This window comes from Labrus bergylta, chromosome 19 (assembly GCF_963930695.1).
Source record: "Labrus bergylta chromosome 19, fLabBer1.1, whole genome shotgun sequence".
NCBI lineage: Eukaryota > Metazoa > Chordata > Actinopteri > Labriformes > Labridae > Labrus > Labrus bergylta.
Window position 1 is genome coordinate 6395171 of NC_089213.1, and position 12629 is coordinate 6407799.

The following is a 12629-nucleotide window of genomic DNA, read 5'->3' on the forward strand; positions in this document are numbered from 1 at the left end:
ACCCGCGGAAAGGCCCTCCCCCCCTTTTTTTTTTTCACGACATTACGTCCCCCTTTGCTGGCGGTATGACGTCACACGACAGTCAGCGCTGGGAGAAGCTGAGAGAAATATGGCTGCGCCCTGCGGATCGAGGCATTTCCGTCAATTATAAGCTGTTTAACGTTCACGTTGTTACGGTAAGTTTTGTTACACCGATGACCTGCTTCCTCGCCTCGGTTTGACGTGATAACACTCCTGGTTCGTATTCAAAATGAGCTTACCTTCATGATGTCACCTGGTCCAACATGCACGCTGCCTCCACCACGTTTGTTTGGGAGTCATTTTACAAAGTCTTCTTTCTAGTAACATGTTATGTATCCGATCTAATCACATGACATTTTAAAGTGGAAAAAGCATTTCCACAAGTAATATGTGGGTTAAATACGAATATGTTTTGGGGAGGGTTTGAGATGTGACGAGTTATTATCATTAGTCTACTTTTAAATAACTTTGTGTGGTTGTGGTCGAGCAGGGATGGGCAACTTTGGTCACTACTGACCCTACTGAAGACCACGTCCACCCTGAAGACACTCAGCACAGAAGAAAACAGTCATATTTACAATAAAGAAAGGGCCACATTCAGTTACTTCTCCCTGCCAAAGGGCCAAATTGTAGTATACAGAAACGCTCAATTATGTCTCCAATTTAACTCAACATATACCTGTGATCAAATATTATTATGGACGTATTTCTGGTTTTCATGATTTCACGGCAGATTATGTCACGTTTTCTTCATGTTTCCAATTCATTGATATGTAAAAATTGACCTGAGGGTTGATGGGGGCCGCATGTGGCCCCCGGGCCGCCAGTTGCCCACCCCTGTGGTAGACCTTCAGTTGAACTATAGTGGAGTAACTCTATAAAGCTTAATTAATGTGATATGTTGTTATTCGTTTGTTTAACTTTTCTAGTGTTGGTTCGTTAAAAACAGTAGTAACCGATTTATATGTATTTTTTTTTAGATTACCATGGACACGTTGGAGAAAGCGGTGCCATCTGCTGAGGAAAAAGAAAAGCCTCAGGTGGAGTTTGAGAATAAACAAGGAGAAGAGGAAACTAAAGATGAGGAAGAAGAAAGTGTGCTGAAATGTAAAGATGTGGAAGAAGAGGAAACTAAAGATGAGGAAGAAGAAAAGTCTCAGGTGGAGTTTGAGAATAAACAAGGAGAAGAGGAGACTAGAGATGAGGAAGAAGAAAGTGTGCTGAAATGTAAAGATGAGGAAGAAGAAAAGTCTCAGGTGGAGTTTGAGAATAAACAAGGAGAAGAGGAAACTGGAGATGAGGAAGAAGAAAGTGTCCTGAAATGTAAAGATGTGGGCGAGATGGGAGAAGAGAAGTCAGGGGTTGCAGATGAAATTGAGGAAAAAACCCTGTCACCTGTTCAACCGGTCGTCAAAAAGCCGGCTGAAGGCCTGAACCTTAACAATGAAGTGGTTAAGATGAGAAAGGAGGTGAAGAGGGTGAGAGCTTTGATCATCAGGAAGCTCACACGACAGATGGGGGCCCTGAAAAAGAAGAAGGGTAAAGACACAGAAACTGAGAGGAATCAAAGGAGAGCGAGCAGACTGCTGGAGGAGGTCCATGCCATGAAAGTACTCTCACCCGACCTGGTAGGTTTTGTAAAAACTTCTAATGAATCATTTATTTCCACAAACATACAAATCTCAATTGAAAGAACGTTACTCTAATGTATGACTTTTTCTGAAAAGATAAAACACCATCTGAAATACTACTTTCCCCAATTTTCCAGGTTACAAAGACGGCCCTGCAAAAGAATCTGAATTTCGAACAGGTGTGTAAAAACCCCAAGTCTACTATTTCTGACCGGGCTGTGGCACGCATCGCCACCCACCCTCAATTTAACAAAAAGATTGGAGACATAAAAATGGCTTTAAAAGCCTTCAAAGAAGAGAGGATGAAGACTGGAAAGCAGAAAGGGAAGTTGGAAGGGCAAAACAAACCTAGAAACACAACTCCAGGTTTGCCAGACAAACTGAGAGAAAGACCCGGTGAAAAGGAGGTAACATCGAGGCAAGAGGAAATCAAAGACGACAAGGAAGGAGATGGTGTGCTTAAAGACATGAAAGATGCAACTGTTGCTAAACCTGAGAGGGAAAGGAGTAAAGCAACTCATTTGGCTGACACAACTGATAGTCAAAGAAAAGAAATGCCAGAATATAAGTGTGCAAAACCACCATCAATAAAAAGAAGTGTGGAAACTGTGAAAAATAATCTTCTAGGTCAGGATGCAGGACAGAAACCCGATCTTAAGCGCACAGCTGAGGTGCCTCAGCGGAAGAGAGATGAGGAAGAGAGTGATTTAGAGTCTCTTAAAGATGAAGAGAGAGAGTACTTCGATGACAGCACAGAGGAACGTTTCCTTAGGCAGTCCTCACCATCCGAAGAGAGCAATGACGATGATGACTTCTTCATTGGAAAGGTGAGAAAATTCAAGAAAAAGAAGAGGGAAGTAAAAGATGGCCCAACAGAATCTGAAGTTGTTGAGTCCAGGTTGAAGGCAAAAAAGGCCTTGCTTCAGTCTGTGTTCTGTTCTTCCCTCTCTGCGTCCAAGCCTGCAGTGGCAGAAGGTGCAACCAGAGGGAGATATGGGGATACATTAAGGGGCCAAGAGACAAGTCCAGTAAGTGATTTTAAAAAATCCAAGTACCAACATCAGGGGAAAGGAACACAATGCAATTCAGGGTCCAAGTACAAAAAGCCCTGCCATAAGGGCAGCCATCCTGAATCACAACAGAGGGTCTTTCCTTCTCAGAGCAGATGGGGGGGTCAAGGGAAAGGGGATGTTATTAAACAAAAGTCGCGCTATGACGGAGCTGGCCCTTACCAACAAGCACAAAATCAGACCCTGCATCCATCCTGGGAGGCCAGTAAGAAAAGGAAGGAGCAGCAAGGACAGATCTTGGCTTTCCAAGGAAAGAAGATCAAGTTTGATGATGATGACTAAACGTTGTTTTGTTTATCCATTATTCATGGATTTAGTTCAGAGTCTTACTTAGTGATTCAAGTCAGCTTCACTTATTTTTGATAGATGTTCAAAACAAGTGGTTATCTCTGTCTACTTGAGAGATGTTTAAAGTGCTGTTTCATCCCTCTGGCTGGAAAAGAGATTAAATATAAAACACATTTACATTGAAATACTCTCATTCCAAAAATATTGTTGAATTGTAAACTGTAAAATGCATCACCAAATATTCTGTGTTTTTTTTGTATTTATGATTAACACTGTGGTGTTGTGTACTGAATTTGCCCTTTGTGTTAGAAACTGGTCAAGAATTGTAAAGTTAAGATATTAACTCAATTGACGTGTTTATAAAATGAATCAGGAATGTCAATAATGTTCATTATTCAACATGTTTTAACCAGAGGTCTTGTTCAGGTGATCACCTGAAGATTGAATAAACGTTTTGTTGAATTAGTATGTTGCTGTATCTTTCTTGTCTTGCTGCTTTTTTTTGGAATTGTTCTCTCAGGTCAGCTAAACGGCTAACTATGGATAACATGTACCATTCATAAAATCAAAGCGGGTGCTTCATAAAAACAATCCACCCCCCCTTACAGGGTGTGTCCACGAGGACAATAACTCATCAGACCAATTTCTACACTATGCTGGAGCTTTGTGATGATGGACCTGAGCTCTGATGATGCACAGCTGTAGATACAGACAGGCAGAAAGTGACATACTTCTCACTTCCACTTCATACTGCAGCAAATAACATAAAGGTGAGCAGAGCCCTCAGCTTGAAAATCAGCTGGAGAGATATAACAAGTCACAATATAAATGCAGTGTGCCATTTCAAATACATTTTGTAATGGTCCTAAATAACAGTGACACATCATGCAGTCAATGTCGATGTGAAAACTTGTTCGTATAAAAATAATTACAAATACAAGCATTTGCATGACTGGAAGGTGATGAAGGTGAAATATATATTTTTAATTATCATTATACACTTATTATAATGAGTATTTGAAACACATTATTTTTGCATTTCAGCATGAGCATACCAACAAATAAAGTTGAGTTTGGTGCTACATAAAAACCAACAAACCTTGAGCTGCTCTTCTGCTGTTGCTGGTTTGGAGAACTACCAGAAGTGGTTCATGCAGGCCATGACTGATGATTGGTCTTTCACTGCGTCAGCCTAATTACAAGATGAGAGCATGTGCTGCTGGGAAATGTTCTCATTCAGTTTGAAAATATAATATTTAGAATGCAAACAAATGAGAGAACAGTTAAGTAAGAACTAGTTTAAGAAAAGCCTCACCTGGTGTAACATTTTACCCAAATTCTTTTTGCAGCATGCCAGGTATAAAGTTTGATTTATAAAGTCAAATACAGTTCATTACAGGGGCTAGATAAAAGGTAGACTTAGGAGAGAGAACATTTAAGTGATGCTAAAATGCTCATCTGGACAGATCTTTTTTTTTTTTCTTTTTTTTTTTAAACTCTGTTTCCAAAATTGTTTTTATATTTATGGACTAGGTCACAGAAAAGTTGTGTATACAAACTACCTTTCATTATATTACCTTTTAAACATCAGCTTTCTCCAAGTATGGAGAAACACAATTAATATAGTTCCTGAAAAGGACAGAGTTGATAGGCAGAATTTAGTGTTTTATTCATTTATTTTATTTTGATTATTATTCCTCGTTTGTGTGTGTAGGAATACATAAAAATATAAATATCATTATTGTTTACCTAAGCCAGAGTTTCGATCCAAACTCCAGTTCAGCAGGTGGCGGTAATGCACCAATAAGCTGGTTTGCAAACCGCCATATAAACTCAAAAGGAAGAAGTAAAAGAAACTTTCAATCGAAGAAGAAAAAGAAGTGTTTCTAATCCAGCTCTTTGGCATTGAAGTCTGTTTAACGGACTGAAACTGCAACTTAGAAGGTATTATTATTTGTTTTCCACTGTGCAATCTACAGTTATAGAGTGAGGGATGGGTTACCCCAGATATCCAAAACATGTCAAATCTAAAGTGTAATTAATTGTTTCTAAATGCATGCAGGTTTTCTATTTTTTTCTTTTTTTTGCAAGTGAATCCAGTGGATTCATAGTTTATACTGTAGCATTGCCACAACTCTTCTCCCTCTCGGCCACATTGCAAGCTGCAAGCTGCAAGCTGAAAGCCTGGTTTGTGATTTGGATGTTCATGCTGGTTTCTTTGACTCAGGCTGGAGCTGGAAGGCAGTGATCCCCAGGAACCTCACCATGATGACGGCCTCTCAAATGACAAGGAGCCAATGGCCTCTCAAGCACACAATGCAGGTAAGAGTAAGACAATGTTTCTTTCTATGGTAAACACAATGCAACTCAAACCTTAACCCTACAAAAACAACAGTACTGATATCCTTTTACTGTAATAGTAGAACAACTTGTACCATATTGTTTATGCTGAGGCTCTGGCAACCACAGCTTGCGAATATTTTACAGTGAAAGAAACAGTTTTTCCATCATTGTTTTTTTTTTCCAAACAGCCTGTAAGCATGTCTACACATAGCTAGGTGCTGAGAACTTGAAATACTTAAAGGGATTTTAATGGCCAGGATTACTTCTATAAGATCACAGAAAACTTGAACACTCATGCATGAAAAACCGAGCTCACAGGGGAGAGTGAGGCGACGTATTTAACTTAGTTAATGATAATAAGGAAGATCTGTGAGAATGAATTTATTTTACATTGGTCCCATATTTTATCCCTCTGTCACTGTTATGCTGTGTACACACCAGATGGGAGAGAGTGTGCAAGAGAGTGCAGACGTACGCACCCTAACAAACCTTCCCTCTCGACTCCTGCGGGGGAGATGTGCACACAGCAGGTAAAGTGGGCAATGGTAGTGTCATAAAGTTTGTCCGTTAGATTTCCGCTCCAAGAGAAGTCCTTTTTCGATTGATATCAGTGCCAAGGCTCCGAGTCGATCCTGTCCCGTTGAGAAAATCCGCTCAACGGAAGAGGTGGATACAGATGGATGGTCAACACCATAAACCTGCTGCATGCTCTCAGTCACCTCCTTCTGTGTAAGAAAATGAAGCAGGTCCGCTGAGCTCCTTCCCTCAAAGTTTGACATGTTGTACATGACCGTCAGTTCAGTCTTGAGCTTAGGGAGACCAAAGTGCAGCCTTTACTCCCCCCCCCAAGACTTTCAAACTCAAAGTTGGGGAAGTTTTCTTCTTCTTTGCCGAAGCACACAGCTCAAAAATTGACCATGCTCACCCTTTTTCCAGCTTCCGCTACCGATTCGATGACACCAAAATCCGTGTGGGAGAAATCCCGCTATGACACTTCACTTGGTTTCTTGACAAGGAGATTTGCAGAGCTGCTGAGGAGATCCTCTGATGGGGTATTGGACCTTAACCTGGTAGCCCAGGAGCTTAATGCCCCAAAGAGGCGTGTCTATGATGTCACTAATGTCCTTGAAGGAATCCAGCTAATCAAGAAGAAGTCTAAAAACTACATTCAGTGGATGTAAGTATGAGTGGATGAAGCTTGTAGTGCAAAGCTTATCTTCAAATTATGGCCAATTAGCTTTGTTGGTATCTCTGTTTTGTTTTTCTACCAGAATCATGAGAACAAAGTTGTACCTGGATTTGACATTAGTGACACTGTTTTTATCAATAGCTCGTCCTTGCGTTTTCAAGATTTTGTTGCAACTGTTGTGACCTAAAATGCAGCTTAAAACTTAAAATGCAACTACCAATGTTTCATGGCATTCGTTAAAAGACCTTGATAAAGAATGTTAATGTTGCAAACAAAGTAAATGTTAAACAGTTACAGGGATCTTCTTGTATTCTGGCTACTCAAAGTGCTTTTACACTGCAGGTCACACCCATTCAAACCTTGATGGGAAAGGCTCCTAAGTATAAATCAATTAGCTTATCCTATTCATGCACATTTATAGGCCACCAATGAAGCAGGGGGAGCAACTTTGGGGATAAGTGTCTTGCATAAGGACACGTATGTTGCTGCAGGCATATTGATAAAAGCAGTAAATGACCTCGGGGTACATTTGTAAACTGTGTTCTGTTGTTTGTTTCTCAGTTCAGACTATTGTATATATTTTTTTCATACACAGTTTAGTGAGCTTGATGTCTTGAGTTATGTTTTCTCCCGTGTTGACCCTGTATTGCTGCTTTGATTTGCCAACCAGGGGCGGTCAGACCAGTGCTCAAATGGATCAGGAACTGAATGATCTAAATGAGGAGGAGAAGAAGCTGGACGAGTTGATACAAAGCTGTACGTGGCAGGTTCACCAGATGTGTGAGAACCATCAAGGTCAAAGATATCCTTTTATTTGTCAATTCTGTTTAACTTCGGACAATTGATGTGATGCAAATTCAGTTAGGTCAAATAGGTGTACCCCAATTGGGTTGTCAAAATTATTATTGAGGGCTCTATTGGCCAATCACCAAAGCCAGTGTTAAGATTTTGATGGGCATATGACAAATGATTTCCTCTGCTATCCTCCAAAACTGTTTTACTTAAAATGACAGTTTCAGGTTTAATCCTAATCTTCCATTGTTAATTGTAATAATTGTATATTCCTTAACATCAGTGATCACATTTGCATATTTGACTTATGAGGATGTCCGAAGATTACCAAATTTGGAAGAACAGACTGTGATTGTGATCAAAGCCCCTGCAGAGACCAAACTGGCGGTGCCACACCCAGAAGAGGTAAACTTTAATACATGGTTAACTTATTTTTTACATTTTATTTTCTGTAATGTATCTCGGACATTAAAAAAAAAAACCCACATCTGTCACTGACAAAGGGCTGATTTAATGTTCGTTTTTTGAAATAGTGCAGCATTGACTTCAGCTATTTATTTATTTTATTCAAATATTCTAATGACATTTTCTTGCTCTAAGTCTACTGTTTACGCATAATCAGAGACCATGATGTAAACACTCCTTCTGCTTCTTGTGTTCAGAGCCTACAGGTCCACCTTTGCAGCACACAAGGGCCCATTGAAGTATTCCTCTGCTCTGACGACCCCGGCGTACCGATGGAAGACACACTTGGCCCTTTAGTAAATTGCAGCAGCTTAAGCTCGACCAACGGTAACTGCTCTGCCCCCTTCTTGCCTTACTCATCCTTTTGAGCAGGTCTCTTGCGGAGGTGCATCTTTCACTTCACAATCACTTGTGTCACCTCAATCAGGCTGGTCTTGCTAAACTGCCTAAGATAACCTGAGAAGCACCTCAAGTGTTTTTTTTAAACAGGAACAATGAAATATTCTGTTAAAACCCTACTTTAAGATTTTAAAGTTTATTATGCTCTATTAATTCCCCCCTGTGTCTCTTTATCTACATTTCTATTATGTTTCAGGCACTGCCTACTCTACCTCTGGAATCAACAGTATCTGCAACCCGCTGTCCGCGACAACAAAACACTCGTCACCAGTCTCTGACCGCCCTGTTGACACAATGACCATACCTCATGTTTCCCCATCTGAAGATGAGCAAAGTTTTGTCTGTCTTACTTCACCTCTAGCCTTCTCTCTTGATGGAAAGGAGTATTTCCTGAGCCTGGCTAAGGATGAAAGCATCACTGACCTCTTCAACTCCGCTAACTAGAACAATCGAACCCCCTTCTGTAAACAGCTGTTTACAGTAGAATGGACATCCTGCCACATACACATCATCAAGGGCAAACTGAAAAAACAAAAAACAAATTAATAATGTAAATATGTTCCTTTTTATATTCACTTTTGCCTATCCACAACAGTTCAACAAGGATTTATTGACACTTGGGTATTTTGAGCTGTTGGTGTCGTCTTAGAATAATGTTTTTTATTTTTCAAAAGTGCTTTTGACAAACAAGCAAGCCCTCCTTAAGTGTCTCACAATGTCTGGGCTTTGAAGTCTCAACACAGGGTTACTCTAGACCCTTGAAACTGTGATGGTTTGAAAGACTTAACAGATGACAACTGATCAGGATCACAAAGAAGTTGATTTTGACTCCTCTCCAAATGGCCATAATCACAATCACCTACTACGCTCTTTACTGATCGGTATCTTGTATAACCAACCCTACAATACATGAATTAGCAACTATTTTCCAAGGTAGCTTCTTTTTATACGCTGATATGCCACATACAGTATTCCTTTGTGTATCTGAACAGCAAAGCAGTTGCCAAGTTTTCTATATCGGTTTCTTTGTTATTGTGTATAAAAATGCAGTAATTCACAATAGAATATGATTTCCTTGTTGTTTTACAGCAGTTATGTTGTTCTGCACATATAAACACACTTTTGGTTGAACATAGCTGGCATTATGAAGTACTGTTTTGACTGTTTGGCCTTCGTTTTCTGCTCAGTATACCCTGAGGCATCTAGTTCAGAAAGAAAGAGAAGTATATAACAAGGGATCTCTTTGATAACGGTTACATGTGCTCAAAATGGGGCCTAAAAAGGCTTGCCTACTTCCAGAGTAGTGATCTATAAAAACATACTCTATGGGAAAATAAACACACATAGAAACTGCATACATAGTTTTTGTAGGCATTGGCAACACTAATGGTGAAGTGGTAAATTAAAATCAGTTTCTAAATGAATGTCTGTCAAACATTTGATATGATTAACTATGAAACATTGAAGACAGATCTCAGACAAATATTCAAAGTTGCCTTTTTATTTATACTTGTGTATTTAGTGAGTTGTATTTTCAAAAGCACCTTTCAGTTTAAAAGGGAAAACCAAACAACAAACTGTGGCTCAGTGGGTAGTCGTTAACTCCAAACCAGAAGGTTGGGGGTTTTGATCCCCATATCTACATGTCCCATGTGTTGCTGGGGAAGACACTTCACCCCAAGTGGCATGTGATTGTGTATGTATGGGATTAGTTACTTTTGATGGTAACTTTCCATAGCAACCTCTACCATCAGTGTAAAGTGCTTTGAGTAGTCAGAAGACGACAGTAGATAAGTACTGATTCATAACATAAACCCATAAATTGAGTATTATTCAAGAACACTTCTAGCCTCAAAGTTATTGTTGCCTAACATGTGAGCACCACAGTAAAAGGATATCATATTTCCCCAATCTACCTTATTTTGACACGTAAAGATGTAAAGGCACTATAACACTGTGAACTGCAACTTTACCTACTGTGGCTCAGTACAATCAACTATACTACTTATTCATCACAGTATAACACCAAGTCACTTAAACTTCATGGATATCAATCTGTCCATTTAGAAATCACAAGTCATTGTAATCAATCAATGATTTGTCATGTCATTTTCTGGACAAATATTCTACAAAGTACACCAGTAAAGATTTTCAAATTGAATAATTAGTTTATCAAGATCTGATGTTTGATTTAAGTGTTACCTTATTTTTTTTAAGTTAAGATCCCAGGCTGTTCTGAGCTTGTTCTCCACCCATCAGTGTGGAATGATACTGAACCCCAAATCGCTTCACAAGGCGTAGTCTTTAGTGGAAGTGAGTATTACATTCTTAAGTGCACAGTGCTCTAAATGGTCAGAAGACTAGAAAAGGTATTATTTACGGTATAACAAGACCCAAAAATGTAATTTTTTATGTTTAAAATTATTTTCTTTTCCTCCTTAAGTACAGTATTATTTAAGTGCAAAACACAAACTATCCACAGCATCTGGAGCTGTATTCATGAAGCCTCCTAAGTACTAAGAGTTGCTGTTATTGACAATATGTTAAGAACATTCTTAGAATCAGGACATTTTCTAAGAATGTCCCCTTAAAGTTAAGACTAGATCCTTGTAAAGATGAAAGTTATTCACAGAGAGAGCTCCTCAGGTGTACAACTGTTAGGAGTAGTGAGGAGGACTTTTAACAGACTTAAGAGTTTCTCAAGCTGAGGAGAAGACATAGAAATGTTCTTAAAAACAGGACATGAAGAATATTATTGAATCATAGTTGTGCCAAACAGCCAAACAATTATTTGTGCAGACATTTCAAGCCAACAACAATTTTTTGCTCATCTGTGCAAAGTGAGACATGCATGTTGACTTCTCTGAATGTGGTTACCTTTACAGGTGCATCCAATCACTAGTCAAGGCTCTTCACACGATGTAACGATCAGCATGTGAAGAAGCTGCTGCACCAGTGGACATGTGATTTCAAACATCTTGTAGGCAGTATAATTTTAAAGTAAGTCTAACATATTATCACACAGATGTTTATTTCATAGTGTTCATAATTACATAATGTCTGACTAGATTCTATGATTTACTTTTTTTCTTCATTTTGTTGGATCAACCAATCACAGCTTCTGAAAAAATGTGAACCTAGCCACTGTAAAAAGGCACAGTGACTGTTTTAAATAGTACTTCTCAAGATCCCATTTGCTCAAACTCTCAGTAAGTTAATGTGTCACCTTATATTCTGATATGATATACATTTTCAACACAGTTAAACAAAAGTAAAAGCATAAACAATCAAAGACACGTTTGCAGTATGTTGCAGTCAGCCAAAGAAAGTAAAACAAACAACATTAAATCTGAAAATGTTATAACACAAAGTCTTATTAACTTTCTAAAAAACTTTATGCTTTCCCAGAGCTGATGGTAGAAATATCTCACTGACCCATCTTGCTTTCTTCACTATTAAGAGTTGTATATGCACAATCCTGATCAGGCATCTTAACATGAAAAGTTTGTAGTAATAATATGACAACTTAGTGTTTCATAATGATGTGTTAAACAAAAAAACAATAGGCCCACATTTGAACTTTACACTGACCTTTTTTATTTTCCCAGCAATGAAAAAATGATGCTTCCTAGGTTTCAGTTCCCTGTAAAAGGATTACTGGGCATCCAAAATATACTATTCTTGCAGAACCTTCCTGCATGTAGGGCTGTTACAATATAGTCACTATATACACAAACAAAGAAATTATGAAAATCCCTGTAAACCAAAAAAATATATTTGTTTTTTTGTTTTTTATACCAAAGAAGAATGTATTATTAACCACCAGGTCAAATTTCAGCAACGAATAAAAACGTATAAGTTTACAAAATTAAGCTTCAAAATCATGAAAAATTTAGCTGTTTGTACGTGTAGCAACTTTCCATATATAGTACGACAATCACAGAAACTATTTGTGCTGGTCAGATTAAAGATGGCACAGCCTTAAACAGGGGTGGCATGGAGTGGAGGCTTGTAAGTAACACAATTTGGCAACATATCTAAGCTGGATGCTTTAGGGACTCGACATAATTTATAATAATTTACAGTACTTTGAACTCAAACTCTTGAGCTGTCTAACTTGCAGAAATACATTTATCGGCGATTAAGTCCATCGCAAGTTAAACCGTGTGCACAATATTTTCATTGGAAATTCGTATGTGAAGGGAAAAACATTCATTTACAGCTGAAAGCACAGAAACTAAGACAAAATTAACTTGTAAAGAAAATGATCAGCAGCCTGTAGTACCGCCTCTGATTAGCCAAACAGCCAATCATAGATTTGGATTCTGGGTTGGCAGATCAGATGTCAAAGGGGGGCCCATGCCGCCCGTCTGGACACACCCCTGCATGTGAACGAGATAGTTTTTGGTGCTCCCTTGCAAAATGTTCACC

At 38.8% G+C, this 12629-nt stretch overlaps 2 protein-coding genes across 2 annotated transcripts; both read left to right on the forward strand.

Annotated features, from left to right (window-relative positions):
* Positions 1-27: 27 nt before the first annotated feature.
* On the forward strand, positions 28-3476 carry srfbp1 (serum response factor binding protein 1). The gene is made up of 3 exons (XM_065947885.1): positions 28-176; positions 1002-1649; positions 1790-3476. The coding sequence occupies exons 1-3, from the start codon at positions 66-68 to the stop codon at positions 3002-3004; spliced, it is 1974 nt and encodes a 657-aa protein (XP_065803957.1). The 5' UTR covers positions 28-65; the 3' UTR covers positions 3005-3476.
* A 1348-nt stretch (positions 3477-4824) lies between these two features.
* LOC109993651 (transcription factor E2F3) lies at positions 4825-9333 on the forward strand. Its single transcript, XM_065948240.1, has 7 exons — positions 4825-4954; positions 5238-5332; positions 6290-6530; positions 7213-7344; positions 7625-7739; positions 7997-8126; positions 8395-9333. Exons 2-7 carry the CDS (start codon positions 5308-5310, stop codon positions 8640-8642), a joined length of 891 nt encoding a protein of 296 aa, XP_065804312.1. The 5' UTR covers positions 4825-4954; positions 5238-5307; the 3' UTR covers positions 8643-9333.
* The last annotated feature ends 3296 nt before the right edge of the window (positions 9334-12629 follow it).